This window comes from Emys orbicularis, chromosome 4 (assembly GCF_028017835.1).
Source record: "Emys orbicularis isolate rEmyOrb1 chromosome 4, rEmyOrb1.hap1, whole genome shotgun sequence".
Classification (NCBI taxonomy): domain Eukaryota; kingdom Metazoa; phylum Chordata; order Testudines; family Emydidae; genus Emys; species Emys orbicularis.
This window is the reverse complement of record NC_088686.1, coordinates 108,117,557-108,132,036: the sequence shown is the minus strand read 5'-3', so window position 1 is coordinate 108,132,036 and position 14,480 is coordinate 108,117,557. Positions and strand designations below refer to the sequence as shown.

General features: G+C 57.9%; 1 protein-coding gene across 1 annotated transcript in view; it reads right to left on the bottom strand.

The window, feature by feature from the left end:
* The window catches only part of B4GALNT4 (beta-1,4-N-acetyl-galactosaminyltransferase 4), a 120,759-nt gene that overhangs the window by 51,601 nt on the left and 54,678 nt on the right, over positions 1-14,480 (bottom strand). Inside the window, exon 2 of the mRNA XM_065403888.1 lies at positions 4,549-4,664. Within this exon, the coding sequence (XP_065259960.1) occupies positions 4,549-4,664 (116 nt within the window). The remainder of the gene's footprint in view (positions 1-4,548; positions 4,665-14,480) is intronic.

Below are 14,480 nucleotides of genomic sequence, written 5' to 3'. Positions count from 1 at the left end.
AGCCCTTGCTTGTCCAGAGACCCCTGCTGCTGCTGGGGTACAGTGAGCAAAGGTTCCCTGAGCGCACCGGGACGCGGAGGCCGAAGGGACCACGCAAGAGGGCAGACCCTGGAGACTCCGGGGAGGGCCACTGCTGTGGCCAGCAAGGAAGGTAACAAGTACATCACACGCCTGAGCGAAGCGTGTGGCAGCCAGGGGAGACAGGCGGTGGCAGATAAATGCTGTAAACAAAGAGGAGCCCATTAGGATGCGTGGCACTACGGAAGTAATTAGCAAACTTTGTCTAAACGAACTAATTAAAGCCCCAGAGGAGGGGAACAATGCCCTCTGAAAACGTGATTAGACAGGCGGCATAATTAGGCTTTGATTGTTTGAAAGGAAGAATTCCTTCTGCTCCCTTGGAAAGTTTAGCCCGAATTCCAGAGCGGCCTGTAGAAGATGTGCTGCTGGGGGGGATGGGGAGGAGGTTTGAAGGTGTCAGCGCAGGGCAGAGGAGGGGGCAGCTGGTACTAGCGCCATCCAAGTCCCTCTCACGCTGGTTCCAAAACTCAGTGGCACTTCTGTGCCGATTTCTGGAGGATTCGCTGGGGTCCCCGGGGATGGTGAGAGCTCCGCGGTGCCACAGGCTCGGTGCCCCCTGCCCCGTGGCGTGGGCCCTGGGGGAGTGGGGAGATGATGGGTGGGATCCATCCATGTGGCACCGGTGCTGGATTCCTACACACCAAAGGGGGGAAGCCGCATCCACCAAGCCTATTTCTCTCCATCTCATCACTGCCTAGCATGCAGCTGGCTCTCATTAGCAGCACACGGTCGGGAAACCCAAATAAATGGCTCTCCACTCCCCGGCCACCGCTCCGGGGCGGCCGAGCAGTAGCAGATAAAAGCTTCTCTGTTCCTTGGCACAGCGGGGCCGCGGTGGCTCCGTGCCATGGCTCGGGAGAGCGAGGGGCTCTGCCAGAGGAGGGGCTGGGCACCAGCATCCCTGCCTTGCCCTAGCTATAAGGAGCTGCCTGTGGACGGCAGCCTCTGTAATTAACACGCCGCCGAGTTTAAACCGCTCCGGGCTCCAGTTTTCCATCTCTGGTTTTTTTAGCCTGATTGGTTTGCTTTGGATCCAGGGAGCTATTTCAGCCGTGGCTGTTTTTCTTTCCAACCAGGGAACTTTCCCCCTCCCTGCACTGACAGAGGCAGCAATTCACAGCCTGGCTCCCCTGAGCTGGCCACTGCTGCGGGGACAACTCTCCTGTTTGCTTTCAGTGCTGGCGGGAAGATGGGCGTGTTATGTTCAGATGGGGCAAGGCTCCGGTGATCTGCGAGATGCCCCTCCCGGCCTCGCTCGGGGGGCCACCACCACTGAACTGATGGGACGATGGAGAACAGGCAATGGGGCTTTGCCTTGAGGCAGCCCCCGCCCGGCACAGACAAGATCCACCATTACAACCACAATTACAGCGAACCACCACTTCGAGCAAGCCTTAGCTCCACCAGCACCAACAGCCGCTCGGCCTGCCTGTGCTAGCGGGGGCATCAACGCAGGTACCCAACGGCTGGAATAGGGCAAATCCCTAGGGTCAGCCTGGCTTTGCTTTTCAAAGGGGCAGGTCGGGTTCAGATCAAAGCAGGGAGAACCCCTGGCTGGCTGGGAGAGCTGCACCCCCCCACATACTCACCTGCCTCCCACAGGTCAGTAGGGACTGCAAAGCGGTTTGAGATGGTCAGGTGATGGGGCAGGAAACGCTCACAGGGTTTTCTGCTCAGGAACGCCCTGGCGGGGCACCCTACGACAGCGCCGCTTCCTCTCTGGAGCCCGGCTAGTGCCGTCTGACGAGCCGCAGCTCTCGGGAAAGCACTGGCAACCTTTGCAGCCAAACCGGGGCCGCGCTCTCCCCTGGTGGCCCTGTCTCCGCACCGAGCTCAGGAGCTATTTCAGTTCCCTCGGTAACCCCTGCAGGAGCCATTTTTAAGCCAAACCTCCTTGTTCTCACACAGCCAGGGAGGACATGCACCAAGAGAGCACCCCCTGGCTGCCTGGGCTCAGCAGAGGGGCTGGGGCAGAGAGAGCCGGGGGCAGGAAGGGGCCCATGCACAGCACCCAATCTATGCTCTGGAGTTCAATGCGTGTGGCTGGGGAAGGGCAGCACCACACAGATCCCCATGCCAGGGGCTGCGGCGTGGCGTGAAGAGCCCTGGCCGCACTGCGGGAGGCACGAAGGAGCCCTGCTGTCGGGCACATTCCGCCTGCACAGGACAAAGGCAGGCACGATGCCCTTGGGTGCTGGCGGGGCACAACCCACGGCTATAGCTACTTCCCCCTCCTACCTGGGCTTGCTCAGCCTCTAACAGGGGCCAGAGCTGGAGCGCCTCTCAGTGGCCAGAGGGAAGGGTGTAGCCACATGAGGGTGAAGCAGCCACCCAGGGCCGCTGGCTGGGTCCCACTTAACAGCCGCCTGTGCTCCAATGACGTCCCCGAGACGAGACAGGGGCCAAAGCCACAGAGAGGCTAAGTGTTCAGCTCTGGCCTCTTTCCATCCCCCTAAAGGAGATCAGCCATTAGTGCCCCAGGGGCGCCCCCCCCCGCCAGCAAGCATGGGACAGAGAAGGGCGCCGAAGCTGCTTCCATGGCCTGAGACCAAGCGATGCCCACACCTTGCCCAGTGCCATCAGGGCAACAGATGCAGGCAGAGCCTCCAAAGGAAGGGGAGGGGTCAGGCAGGAGGCGATGGAGACAGCAGGGCTGGTCAGGGTGCAAAGGATGAGGGGAAATAGCTGGGATAGACCACGCCAAGCAGGCTTTCCTGCTGCCTCGACTCCAGAACACAAGGGGTGTGCGATTCAACAGAGGCGACACACGAAATACGGCTAAAAGGAAATATCTCTGTTGTGCCATTTATCAGAAACCTGTGCGACTCCCTGTAGCAGGGCAAGGCTGATGGTTTGGAAACCACTTAGGAACATCCGACAAAGGTTTACTTTGTCTAGTGGATACAGCAGGGAACTGGGTGTCCGGACACCTGGGTTCTATTCCTGCTCCCTGGCTGACCTGCAAGTCGTGCCAATCTCTCACTGTCTCCGCTTGTCAGGGTGTGGCAGAGAGGATGCTACAGACCCACTTTAATCATGGCAGCCCCACATGAAGGCTGTGCAAAGGGCAGAGGAGCAGGCTGGACTTTTGTACCAGGATCAGCATTTCAAGAGCTCTCAATCCTCATGCTTCAGGGCAGCAGTTTGGCAAGGAAGAAACAGCCCCAGCCTGATTTGTTCAGATCAGCTGCATTCTGGAGGGAGGTGGGGTTGGCCCTGGTATCTAAACCACCTGGAACTGGCCTCAGCCGTAGATGGTCCATTGCTTTGTCCTGTACTTCCCACAGAATCTGCAGTTAGCTGGGGGCTCCAGCTACTAGCCCAGCGCAGGGCTCCATTGGCCCAGGTCTCTGCGCGTGGCATGCCAGCCTTTCCACACCCTGTGCTAATTGCTGCCACATGACTGCCATGCCAGTGCTGTTGCTGCTTCTCTCGTGTCCCGTGGCTGCCAACGCCTCGGGAAAGGGGCAGCGATCGGTCACTGTCACCGTTATCGCAGTGAGGGGAAATGAAGTATCACTGTCAGGCAGTGAAATATGAGCTTTCCCTCCGCTGGGCTCCCGCGCTGCCAAGCCTGGCTCGGAGCCTGCCTGAGCCCTGATGGCACGGTCCTGGAGGAGCGAGCCAGATCCAACGTACTCCTCGCACTGTCAGGAGCAGCTCACTGTGCTCAGACGACAGCCGGGCTCTTGGCCCCGGAGAGTCCAGCGGGAGCAGGGCCACGTCCAGTTCAACCACACACACCCCCAGGCTCCATCTGATGGGCTGGCCCCAACACCTTCCAAAGGGGCAAGGCCACCTGGAGACCCAACCCCACTGCCACAGCCCCCTCCCTGCTCCCCACCTTGTGTTATTTCCTAGGGCAGGCCAACTCCCCTGTGCCCTGACCGGCCGAGCGGTGCCCTTCCCCTACTCTGCCCTTCCCAATAGGGTGACACCAAGGGGGGGCTCCCCCACACCTCCTGCCATGTGCTTGCCAAGAGGGCTCCTCATGGGGACCCCAGACAGTGCGGTGGGCGTTCCGACCCAGGGATCCCGTCAGAGATCCCCACACACGTCACCGGGGGGATGGACCCATACGGACCAACACACACGTCTATGTAGCTTCCAACAGCACAGTCCCCTAAGGATGCCTGTTTTGTACTTCCCACCAGGGCCATCCTATGGGCCGCCCCAAACTCCCACCACGGGCTTCCCACCAGGGCTATCCCCTCTCCCTTCACAGGACCCCTGCCTCCCTCAGGGCGCCCTCTGGGTCCGGGCAGTGTCAATGGGGAGATCCCTTTGCCAGCCCAGCTCCATGGGCAGCAGGAAGCCATGCAGGGCGATCCCAAGGTGCATCGGCCCCCTCCCCCAGCACGCACACGGCTCCAGCCCCCCAGGCGCCTCCAGCCTAGAACTGGAGCGGCTAGGAACTCATTTCCCATTTAACAGAGAGAGAGAGAAGACAGGCCAGCCTGTGATTACCATCTGCTCATCCTCCCGGCTCTCGCTGGAGTCGTCGGCCTTTCTCTGCTGAGCCGCCGCCCGGGCCCCGGCCACACGCCTGCCAGCATCTGTCACCTCGCCCAGCCTCTCGCCATCTGCAAACAACAAACAGATGCAGCGGGGGTGCATGAGACTGCAGCGCCTTGGCCGGCAAGCCAACACCCACCCACCGCGGCCCTGGGGAGATAGGAAGGGGACTCTGCCCCACGGCGCAGTGCCAAGGAGCGCCCAGGTCTGAGCTACCAGCACCACCACCTGTATCAGCCGTGGGCTCAGTCCACAGCCCCGTTCATAGCCAGGGCCAGTCTGTTCCCCCTGCAGCTGCCACTTTCCTCCCAGCACCACAGAAAAGACCTGGCTGACATTTTCAGACTTGGATGCCACATGGGGGACACCCAAATCAATGACCTGATTCTCAGAGGCACTAGCGCCTGGGGGTCCCGCCGGCCACAGGGGCCCATGGAAGGGTTAACTTTAGGTACCCAGGATTGAAAAGCAGAGCCTAAATCTCTAGTGGCAACGGGGCTGCCGTGATGAGGCTGGCCAAGACGCTACGCCCTGGCTTGGCCCTGTCCAAGAAACCCAGTCACAGAGGAGCAGCCCGGTCCTAACTGTGGGAGGTGGGGGGGGGGGGGGGGGGGGGGGGATGCAGCTCTGTGTATCCAGCAGGCACCAGGATAGGGCATAGGCCCTTGTCAAGTGGCTAAGAGAATCCAAGGCTGCCAGTTAGGAGTGGGGGTCTGAAGGAACTGGAGAGTCCTTAGGATAAGAGGGAAGGTTCTCTCATGGATCGGTAACTGGTTAAAAGATAGGAAAGAAAGGGTAGGAATCAATGGTCAGTTTTCAGAATGGAGAGGTAAATAGCGGGGTCCCCCAGGGGTCTGTCCTGCGATCAGGGCACCGTATTAACAAATGACCTGGAAAAAGGGGTAAGCAATGAGGTGGCAAAATTTGCAGATTATCCAAATTACTCAAGATGGTGAAGTCCAAAGCAGACTGCAGAGAGTTACAAAGGGATCTCACTAAACTGGGTGACTGGGCAACAACATGGCAGATGAAATTCAGTGTTGAGCAATGTAAACTAATGCACTTTGGAAAACATAATCCCAATTCTACACCAACTGATGGGCTCTACCTTAGCTGTGAATCTCTCCTCACACGGACGCTGTTCCAGACCCCAGCATTTCTGTTGCCCTTCTCCGTACCTTTAACAATTCCAATATAGCTCTCTGGAGCTGGGGCGACCAGAACTGCAAGCAGAAAAGCTACGCAGCTCATGCCCTCTCTGAGCACCCAGGGGCACCAGTGAGATGCTGCACCAGGATCTATTGCCACAGGCAGTGATGCCCCTTCACCATCCACCAGCAGCCTCCCGGGACACTCTCCCCCACCTGCTCAGCAAGAGGCACCGGCACCAGAGACGCCCCCCAGCACCCATCCAGCCCAGCTCCCTGTGTGACTGGCAGATAAAATCAAATGACATGTACCTGGGTGCCCAGAGGGAGCCCACAAGGAGGCACTAGCTAGAACCAGAGGCAGCTGAGAGAAGTGCTGTGACACCCTCAGGGCTGCTTCATCCGTGACCTCCAGCATCACCTGGGTCCTCAACTCAGCTCTGCCCATGTACCCCAGTGCTGACCAGCACCCCCCAGCTATCCCAGCCCTGGGCCCCACCCAGCTCTGCCCATGCACCCCAGTCCTCCCCCGCGCCCCCCCCCCCCGCCAGCTATCCCAGCTCTGCCCCCCCCCCCCCAGCTCTGCCCATGAACCTCGGTGCTGACCTGCAGCCCCCTGGCTATCCCAGCCCCAGACCACACCCAGCTCTGCCCATGTACCCCAGTGCTGACCTGCAGCCCCCCTTCCCCCCCCAGTTATCCCAGCCCCAGGGCCCACCCAGCTCTACCTGTAAACCCCAGCTGTAGCCTGCTACCTCCCCACCCCATGGCTTTGCCAGTGGCCCCCAAACTGGCCCCAGATCCCCTGCTATTTCAGTGGTGGCCTCTGCTGAGCGCAAGCTGCCAAATAAGTTATGTGTGTCCTGGTCCCATTTAAGGCTGGGCCGGGCCAGGATGTGGTCTTGGGGCCCTGGGAACTTTTACAAGTTCTGAGATTATTTTTGGGTCAGAGCTGCTGCGTCCCGACTGCTCTCTGCAGGCGAGGTCTGAGCTCAGTGGCTACCACAAATGCTTCCTCAGACCACCAGCTGGGCTTGGGCCATCAGCTTAACCCAGCTGCCCTGGGCTCTCTCAGCCTTTGGGCTGGGCACACAGGGGGCACCAAGAGAAGCAGAATGCGGGACAAGTGGCAATACCCAGGCCCCACTGTATAGCTTTCAATGCCCCGCCCGGAGCAGCTGCTGTCACCTGCTGGCCCTGCCACAGCCTTGGAGGGGGAGCCCCCGGCACCTCACATCAGACACTGCTGGGGGAGTATCAGGGCCAGGTGATGGCACGGAGCATGCAGCCAGGGCGGGGCTAGCGCAGCTGATGGAGAGAGAGGGGCGCCCCAGGGTCCAGGCAGCATAGGGCAGACAGCATGTGTCTCCGGGGGCTGAGCACTCGCCCGGAGTGGGGCTGCAGGGGAAGGGATTGCCCTGGTCCCAGGAGGCATGTGCCTGGCAGACAGCGGGGCTGGCCCTGGGGCTGGGGGAGGAGGCAGGGAGGCAGAGGGCACTGCTCTTGGCCAGGGCTCCCTTCACCACAGCTGTGCCGAACGGCTTGCAGCGGCTCATCAGTGTCAACTTTAATTACACCTAAGGCAGCCCAGCCTGCAGCCCTGACGTAAGAGCAGGGCTGAGCTGCAGGCTCCTGGCTCCATGGCTGAGCACCCAGCCCCTAGAGATGAGGCAGCAGGGCCCCCGTGCAGCCGGCTGGCCAACCCCCGCCTGCCGCACAGCACTGCAGCACCTCTTCTAACACTCCTGTTTCCTCCCAGCTATCCCCAGCGAGGCACGCAGCAGATTCCCCGGCCCCGGCGACCCCTGGCTTCGCAGCATCCATCCCCCCCCCATGCCCACAGCCAGATCCCCTGGCCCCAAAAACCCTGGGGGTGGCAGGAGTGCAGGGCTCGGGCTGGGGCGCTCACACAGCCCTCAACCAACACTCCTGTCCCCTGGGTGCAGGACACACCCTGCATGGGCGACTGCCACGGCTGCCCCCACACACGGGCCCTGATCGCTGAGGACAATCCCAGCCCTGCCCCTAACCCCCTTCTGAGCGCCCTGCGCTGGGAAGTTCACCCCACCCTGGAGACGGTGAGAGGGGAAGGCCCCAGCAGGTTTCTCCCTCAGTCCCTTGCGTCTCATCCTGAACCCGAGAGGCTTCCAGGGAGAAGGGAGCAGCAGGGGCGGCACATCAAACCCGCCATGGCACGGCAGCCACCACACTAAGCACATCGGACTCTACAGAGAGACAGGTGCAGCCTGGGGCTCGAAATTCCCCCTTTCCCTTCAGTAACGAGCCAAATGAAGAGGAAACCGCAGATCCGGCTTGGGGCTAGAGGGGACTGGGCCTGTGGGATCCCATGGGGCTCCAGTCCTTTCTGATCCGCTTCCTTCCCATCCAGAAGGGGTCTCCTAAACCGGCTCCTATGCCCAGCGTCAAGACAGAGCCCCAAACGCCATCCAGGGCCACACCTTGGGCACCCGCCCTGAGCCTTAACCCCGACAGGCGCAGCCTGTGGAGGCAACGCTTGCTTTCCCAGCATGCCACACTCCACCAGGACGCCAAGCGATCTGCTGCAGGAGGCGGAGTGTGGCCGGGCGGGGCCTGTGGTCTCCATGGGTCCCAGATCTGCAGTAGAAATGGGACTGAACCAGAACCTTAGATCCAGGCTCCCTGGGGCCTATCGGGACGGCTGGATCCGATGCAGATGGGGCTCAGGCCCCTCCCTGGTTCGTGGGGCTCCCTAGGCAGCACTCGCTAGGCAACACGAGTAGCACTGAGGAGCGGGGGCAGTCCCCCAGCCAGGGTCTGGAGAGGGTTTCTCAGCCTGCTGGGGAAGGCTTGGCCGCAGCAGCCGGCCCGGCTCTGTAATTGCATATTGGCAGGAGAGAGCTCTCCTGCAAGAGCGAGTCTCTTTACCGGAGAGCCCCCATCACTCAAGCTCACATTTACCACACTTGAAGGAGGGAAGGACTCAATCAATTGCTCCGGGGAGGAGGACACTGCAAACACAGCTCTCACTCATGTTAAGTGGCCTGGAAAGGGCTGTCCGCTCCGGGCATCAATCCTGGTCCCAACCCCGGCCTCGGAGGTGCTGGGGGAACAGCAGAGACTCTCTCTGAGCTGGGGATCCATGCGGGGCTGCCACCCTCCCCATTCACACCCAAAAGCCAGACAAGCCCCCAAACTCTCTCTGAAGCGTCAAGGCTCAGGCTTCACACAGGAAAGCACAAGCTGCCCACCAGGTCTCCTCTCACCAGCCCGGGTGGGGCTGGAGCTCCATCCCACTAGACGGGGAGACCCCCTGTCCAGATGTGCGTCTAGCGGTCAGACCGGGGGCAGGACTCTGCGGTTCCAGGCCCAACTCTGCCACTGCTTCCACTTAAGTGAGTGGCAAAACAACCCTTGACTCTGGTTGGAGCGGAGAGCTTCGAAGCAGGCTCTCAAAGGAGCCCAGAGCCAGGTGTCCAGTTCCCAGAGCATCCCTGACAGCAGAGCTCTCAAACTGCTCCGTGACAGCGCGGCACAATAATTATTTCCAAGCTAAAAATTTCCCTCCAGCGTTTTTTTTTATACTGATCCTTCTGCTCTGCTGAGCAAAGGGAGGTTTATAAAAGTCTCTACTTAGAGCATTAAAATAATCTGCTTCCCAAGAATAACATAGCAGGGATTTTGAAAATGGATTAGCTGTTCACTAATGCACCCTCCACCCCCACCCCCCCCGACCTGTGTAACTGACACCTCCGAGCCTTTCCAATGAACAGGAAGATCTGGAACCCAAGCAGGATGGCTAGGAGGGGAAAGTGAGGGCTCACGAAGGGCAGGAGGCAAGGGAGTGAGGAGTTTGTTTTCACATAGCAGAGCCAATTGTGGAACTGCCTAGAACTGTATGAGGCGGGTGCTTCATACCTGTGATCGCCAACATAAAGCTGAGTTTGATGCTCTGCTCCATGAATGCACCTGATAGGGAGAGAACTAAATGGCCATAAACGAGAGAGAGAGAGAGAGAGAGAGGTCATTGGAAACCAGCGTGAGGCACCAAGCAGAGAGCACCAAGTTCCCACACGTCACCTTCTCGCTCAGAGGTTCAGCTCCCCGGCTGCCCTTGGAGTCACATTGGCCGGCTCTACCGGCTGCAGCCAGACCTCACTGCTTTCCACTCCCCTTGCCCTTGTCGAGGGCGCTGGACCCTCTAGCCCTTCTTGTAAGTTATTAATACAAGTGCCAACCCAGCGCCCATCAGGGCCTCATTCCCCGCTCTCCTGCGCCTTTCACAGCCAGTCAGCTGCTCCAGCTCCCAGCGAGACGCCACTTGCACCAGAACAAATGAGGGATCAAGCCCAACGGTGCGGCTAGGCCTGCAGAGCCTTTAGCACTGGGGAGGACGCCCCTCGAGGATCCTGCCCAGCAAAGGTACCGGGAGGAGCGCAGCTGAACCGGGCTGACCTTCGCTGGGGGTCCAGTTCAAGGGCCGGGCAGAGGTCCAGGCAGGCCCGTATCCTAGCAGCACTGGTCCTGGCAGGCCTGCTCTGCTCTGGGAGGGGGGGGATGGACGGGCAGGGACTCCTTGGATGCTGTAGGTGTGGGCACTGCTCCAGCATCCCACCTCCAGGGTTAGCCGAGCATGAGTTTTGTGGGTGAGAGAGATTCCCCCAGTCTGGGCGGCAGGATCCCCTCCTGGATTGTACAGCAGGGAGCAGAACAAGCCTGGCTTCCTAACATCTACGCCGGGCCCCACACGGGCATGTCGACACTGGGGAAAAAAAGCCTTGTGGTGCCAAGTCTCAGAGCCTGGGTCAGCTGACTCAAGCTATAGGGCTAAAAACAGCAGTGTAGATGGTGGGACTCGGGCTGGAGCCCACCAGGGGGAAGGGTCTCCAAGCCCGAGCAGGGACGCCCACATTGCTATTTTTAGCTCCGTAGCACCAGCCCCGCAAGCCCCAGTCAGCTGACCCAGGCTCTAAGACTTGCTGCCGTGGGTCTTTTTCTGCAGTGTGATGATGGAGTCTCCTGTTGAGTTTGACAGATGAGCTGCAGTCAGTTATTGTGGGTCCTGAGATGAGACCGAAGACCAATTTTGGACCTGCAGACCCCATCTGCAAGTGCCACAGGCAAAAACAATTGTAAATGAATATGCACCTCGTACGTCTTTCCTTGACTGCAGCAATGCACCAGCTCTCGAAGCCTTTCAGTCCACGGTGGCAGAGCGGCCACCATCGGGTCTCGTCGTGGGCTAAGGGCTCCCAGGTGTTGAGGCCAATGCTGCAATACTGGAGGTTGGCCTTGAAAGTGTCTTTGTAATGTTTTCTTGTTCTATTCTGCAATTCTCCATAAAAGACGGCCTTCGGCATTCTGCCATCACACATACAACCCACATGAGCGCACGTCTCAGCTGCGCGCTCACCATGAAAGCTTCTATGCCAGTGATGTGACAGCACTCAAGGACCTCAGTGTTTGGAACCAAAACTTGCCATTCAATTCCCATTATCCACCGCAGACATCGTGGGTGGAATTGGGCCAAGCATTCCGTGTGGCGTTGATAAGCAGTCCACGTATCGCAGCCGTAGAGGAGTGCGGTGACGACGATGGTGTGGAAAACATTATTTTTTTGCAGTCTGACACCATGTTTGTTCCAGAGACGACCCGGACGTATTCCAAAGGCTTTGTTGGTTGCCCCAGTGTGCTTCATAATGTTGCCAGCAATCACTGCATTTTATGAAACGACACTGCCTTGGCAGCAAAACTTGTCGATTACCTCATTGTTGGACACAACTGGAGGAGATGCAGTACTTCCTTGTCAAGGCTGGACCATGGCTTCTGTCTTCTGCAGGCTGAACAGTTTGCTGCATGCACAAAGCAGTCGGGAAGCAAAAATGTCCCTGAGGTTATTGGCCAGTACAGCACAATCAGCAGCAAGCAGTAATTCCTGAATAATTATCTTCATAACCTTTGTCTTCACACGCAGGCAATGCAGATTCAAGACACCTCCATTCATACGGTACTGCATATAAATGCCACAATCAATGTCTCTGAATGCATGTATTAGAACAGCTGCAAAACACTATACTAAATAATGTCGGAGCAAGAACACAGCCTTGTTTTCCTCCATTGGTGACAACAAAGGGAGCTGAGAAGCAGCCTGGGTGAAGGACAAGAACCTGCATGGAAAGATTTAATAATGTTGACAAACTAATCAGGGCAATTGAACTTGGAGGACAGTCCACAGGCCATTTCGAGTTACACAATCAAAGGCCTTAGTAAGAGCGACAAAAACGACATATAGCTCTTGATTCTGTTCATGACATTTCCCCTGAATTTGGAAGAGTGCGAAGGTCATGCCTGAAGTACCACACCCAATGCAGAAACCACACTGGCTTTTAGGCAGCATCTGCACCATGAGCTGATCAATTAACATGACTCTGGCGAACATCTTTCCTGCATTGGCAAGGAGCGAGAGGCTAGGATGGTTACTGCAAGAAGCATGATTGCCTTTCCTTTTGTCCAAGTGAACAGTGTTTGTTCCTGGGGCACAGCCTCCAGTCTCCAAATCTTAAGTAGAGGCCAGTGAACTTCCTGAGCAGCTTGTGGACCCACATTTGAAGATCGCCCCAGGAACACCCCCTGGACCCGCTGCTTTGCCGTTTGGCATTTGCTTGACAGCTGTCCATATTTCAGAGATGTTCGGCAGGATTGAGAGTGGGCCTGGAATTGGAAGTTGTTCAAGATCACCAGGCGCCCATGCTGAGGTGGTGGCCAGTGGCCAGTTCTAAACCTTATTGAAGTGCTCAGCCCATCTTTTCAGAATTTGCCCACGACTGGTCAGTCGTAGTGATGCATCTGCACTCCAGACAGGGCTGGTACCATTAGATGGTGGGCCACACATGGTCTTCAGCTCAGCAAAAACCTGCTTGGAGTCTTTTTGGTCTGCTGCTTCTGGAAGCTGCTCGGCTTTCATTTTCCAACAGCTCCCCTTTCTGTGGCAAAGTTTAGCTCGCACCCTGCACTCTGTATGGGAATAAGCCACCTTTTTAACAGATGAGTTTTTGTTGTTTATCCACAACGTGCGAAGAGCAGGCATGGAAGTCAGGAGTTGCTCATCAAATCAGTTCTGATGCTTCCTCTTCACAAAGCCGAGGACGTCTTTAGACACACTGAAAACTATTTCCTTAAAAGACGACCAGGCAGAGTCAGTGTTTATTGTATCTGACTGAGGAAGTGCGTCAAGAACTTCATCAAGTTTTTTAACAAGCCCTGCACACTCAAGCTTGGCTACTGGAGATTGATGACACCGGCACTGTTTTAATTGGAAGCTCAGTGTCATTTTACATCTCACAAGTCGACGATCAGACCACATGGACGCTCCCGGCATTGCACCGGTGGTTTTAACGTCCTGACGGGGGCGTTGGTGTGCAAAGACAGTCAGGTACATGCCAATGACCAGAGCAGGGATGCATCCATGTTGCTCGGTGCTTTGTTGTTGTTTTGTGCTTTGTTGCAGTGTAGACGTATCCTGTATGACCAACACCACACCCTGGCCATTCCTCCTTTCCCAGCCTGCTCAGCAGTCACAGGAAGGAGCTAGTAGGCAGCCGGTCCCGGGCAAGGCCCCCTGCTGTCTGATGTGTGCACTGCACCCAACTCACACGGTGGGATTAGAAGACTCCTAGACAGTAATACTGAGCACCAGCCTGGTGGCACTTGGCAGGTTCAAAGCCTTGTACAAACGCCAGTGCATCCTTGGGAGGAAGGCAGCCTCCCCCCCTCACAGACGGAGCAGCAGACCCAGGAAGGGTGAAGTGATGGGTCCCAGCCACACAGCAAGGCAGGCTCAAGGTTGGGATTAGACTTTGCCATTTGCTGGCTCCCAACGTGCGCTCAGACCCCCAACCCACACAGCCTCCCAGCAGTGATGCCAACACCCTAGTGCAATTCGCTTCCTGCTGTGTGCTTGTCTTTTGCAAGCCTGATGCAACACACGTTCCCCCTGGTAGAAAGCTCCCTTCACCTCTCCCCCTGCCACCGCCTGCCCCAGTAGAAGCCTCCTGGGTCTGTTCGAAGAGAGATTCTCTTTCTTCTCCCCTAGCAAACACAGCTACAGCCTGTGCTGGTGTCCTTGGTGATCTTGTCTTGGCAGGGAAGGGGGTGGGGGAAGAGATCCCCCATACCAGCTTGTCTTCCTGTCTCTTCCCACCAAGATACCACCCTGAGGAGATGCTGAGGGAGCCCTGGCCTGCTCTGGATCTCTGCATCAGGAGTGTGCTAGCCCCATTGGACCGGCTCCCCACACACAATTCCATGCCCACACGTAGCCCTGGGAGTCTTCGGCCCCCACCTGACCCCCCAGCCTCAAGGGAGACGGCTTCATTTGAACATAACTGAAAACCCCAGGCCATTCCCAATGGTAGGGGAGGAGGGCACGTGGCCTCTCCAGCTGAGATCATGATCGGCTCAACCAGAGCCTCAGTGAGCACCCAGGTACCACATGCAGCCATAGCAATCTAGGATATGGTGTTTTCACGGCATGGCAACAGCACTTGACATGTGACCCCCTCCCCCCCCAAAAAACCCCATCAGATCCTGGCAGCTCCCAGCTGCCACGGGCTACCAGTGAGAAAAATCAAGAGAGGACAGACCGTGCTCGGTGCAAACGCAGCCATGCTGAGATTGCTGGGCTTTGCTGCTGGCACAGCCAAAGTTAGGAGGCAGGCGCTCGGAGGGGCTAGTTGAGGGTGAAGGGACAGATGCTGC